Source organism: Crocodylus porosus, unplaced genomic scaffold (assembly GCF_001723895.1).
Source record: "Crocodylus porosus isolate Cpor-Errol unplaced genomic scaffold, CroPor_comp1, whole genome shotgun sequence".
Taxonomy (NCBI): Eukaryota; Metazoa; Chordata; order Crocodylia; family Crocodylidae; genus Crocodylus; species Crocodylus porosus.
In genome coordinates, this window is record NW_017728919.1 from 817,684 (window position 1) to 820,197 (window position 2,514).

Below are 2,514 nucleotides of genomic sequence, written 5' to 3' on the forward strand. Positions count from 1 at the left end.
CCAGACAAACAGCCCTAGTATCTGCACCGAGGCTCCCCCCTCCCCCCCCCGCAGGGGGTCCTAATTTTTTTTTTTTTGCGAGGCGCAGGAACAGGGCTTTGCTCTCTGCACCACACATGCTTTGCATGCCTTTCCGCCCACAGGGCCAGCGCTGGACAGCCGGGGAGGGGGCCCAGGCATTAGTAGCATTCGGAGAGGGTCTCGGCAGGGGGAGCGGAGGGGGAGCAGGTGGGAGGGTTTTGGAGAGCTGTCGCCTTGCAGGGAGGGGGAAGGGAAGTTGCAGGGCGGTTGTGTGGGGGCACTGGATGCGGGCGGGAGCCCCTTCCCCACGTGCCAGGCCTCGCTGCGCAAGCCTGGGGATCAGCTGCAATAGCTACTGGCTCCTCGCGCAGCCCGAAGCCTGGGCACGTGGTGCCCAAGGGGTTTGGGCTCCTCGGTCCCAGCTGGCCCTGCTGCTGGTGTCGTCGAGAGCGGTTTCCCGACCGCCTCTAGGATGCGGCTTGGGACCAAAGCACGCGCAGGTTGCATCCTCCCAGCCTGCCCCGGGGGGTAGGAAGGGGCCTGCCCACTCGCAGGCGGAGGGAACGGGGCACGGGGGAGACGGGTCGGACCCCCGCCATCAGCATCCCCGAGCCGCTCGGGCTTCGTGCCTGGCTCGGACCCGGCTGCTTGGAATTCCCTCTGCGCCAGGCTGCAGCGCCCGTCTCCGGCCCGCGCCGCCCCCACGGCGGTGCCACGTGCTTCCCCCCCCGGCGGCGCTGCAGGGAGACGGCAGCGTTCAGGGCCAAGTTTATGATGGAGTGGGATTCTTTTTTCCTCTTTCCCCGGCGCTGAAGCCCACATCTATAAATGTTCAATTGTTCCTCCTCCCACTCGCTGCTAAAGCAAGCGGGGCCGGGGCGCTCGCGCGCGCTCTCTCCCCGCCGCTCGCTTGCTCGCCGTGGAGAGGAGGAGGTGGGAAGCAGCCAGGCGCTTCTGTTCCGCTCGCTCAAGGGACGCACCCTATTAACGCTGCCGCTGGCAACCGCGCCATCGCTGCCTCCCTAGGTACGGGCGCATCTTCCCGGCCCACTCCTTCCATCCTCTGTGCCCTTGCTCCCCTCCCTGGCTCCCCAGGAAATGGCGGGGGAGGACGCTTCCTGCTGTCTTGTGCCCGGAAACCAGCCTCGTCTCCTACGGGCTTTTCCATGCTGGTTCCTCCGCTTCGGGGCGTGCGGGTGGGACCGTCTCCAGCCGCCCGGGGGGCTGGTTGGAGGCACGAAGCGGACCCGCTCCCTCAGTTTGGCTCTCCCCCTTCCCCTGCTGGTCGCTGCTCCTTGCTCCCTGCCTGCTGTCCGACCAGTGAGGGCCAGGTCGAGGAGGTGCCGGGGCGACTCAGCAGTTCCTGGGGAGGGGAGAACGTATCCGAGTCGGCTCCCAGGTCTGCTCAGGTGATGGGGCGAAAAAGTTTCCCCTGGGATCCGTCCCGTTGAGGACGAACGGGCAGCAGATTCTTGGAGCTGGAAGCGCTTGTACAAAATGGCTTCTCCTCCCGGCCCAGACGACGCGTGCTCTCCCGGCGGCTGGGGCTGCGCTCCGGTGTCGCTTGCCCTTTGCCTCTTCCCACCCCCCTGCTGCTTCCCTGGCGAGCGAACAAAAGCCGGGCTGTCCGGGAATGGGGATGTCCCAACTTTTTGGGCAGGCAGCGTCTGGGCCTGAAGCGGTCCAGAGCATCCTCCGAGGGGCTGCCAGGAGGATGCTGGGGGTGGTTGAGGGGCTGCCGCAGGGGCGTTTGCAGTTGAGGACCAGAGGACGGTTGCCACCCCCGGCGGGTTTAGCTCCGGGCGGCAGAGCACCGGGCTCCTGGGCTTTCTCCCCGGCCTTGCAGGACCAGCAGGGCGAGGGACTGCAGGACCGGGTCTCTTGGGTCGTAATACGTGCCTCTTCGGTGCCTGGGGCTTGAGAGCCTTGGGGTCCATGCCCAGGTTTGCCACTTTCTGCAGCTGGGGGGGCGCAGGCTCTGCGTGCGGCTTCTCCGGGCCGGTGGGGACGATCCTCCTCTCTGCCTGGGAAGTCTCTGGACTGGGGGCTGTCCCGTGCGGCGCTGCCCCCCGTGTTGTTAAACCGCCCCTTGAGCAAGCCCAGGCCCTGACCCCAGCCGCGGCGCTCTCTCTCTCCGTTGCAGGGGACCGCTTGCGGCAGACCGAGAACCGCGCCACCCGCTGCAAGGTGGAGCGCCTCCAGATGCTGATGCACCAGAAGCGGCTACGTCGGAAGGCGCGGAGGGACGCCCGGGCCCCCTACCACTGGCTGCCCAACCGCAAGTCCAGCCGGACCAATAGTAACAGCAGCGTGTCCAGCGAAGGCAGCCTGGACCTGGACTTCGAAGACTCGGTGTGGAAACCGGAGGTCAAGGCAGACCTGAAATCGGAGTTTGTCGTAGCATAGACCCCCTGCGAGCAGACTGGACCCGCGGCGCACCCGGGGGGCAGCGAGGACGCTCGGCCCTTCGGTGGATGGCGCCCGCCACCGCCT

General features: G+C 67.1%; 1 protein-coding gene across 1 annotated transcript in view; it reads left to right on the forward strand.

Moving 5' to 3' along the window:
- Positions 1-2,508, forward strand: part of MIDN (midnolin) — a 16,188-nt gene extending 13,680 nt beyond the window's left edge. The window contains 1 exon segment of the mRNA XM_019538276.1: positions 2,165-2,508. Coding sequence (XP_019393821.1) covers positions 2,165-2,427 — 263 coding nt within the window. The 3' untranslated portion in view covers positions 2,428-2,508.
- Positions 2,509-2,514: the final 6 nt, after the last annotated feature.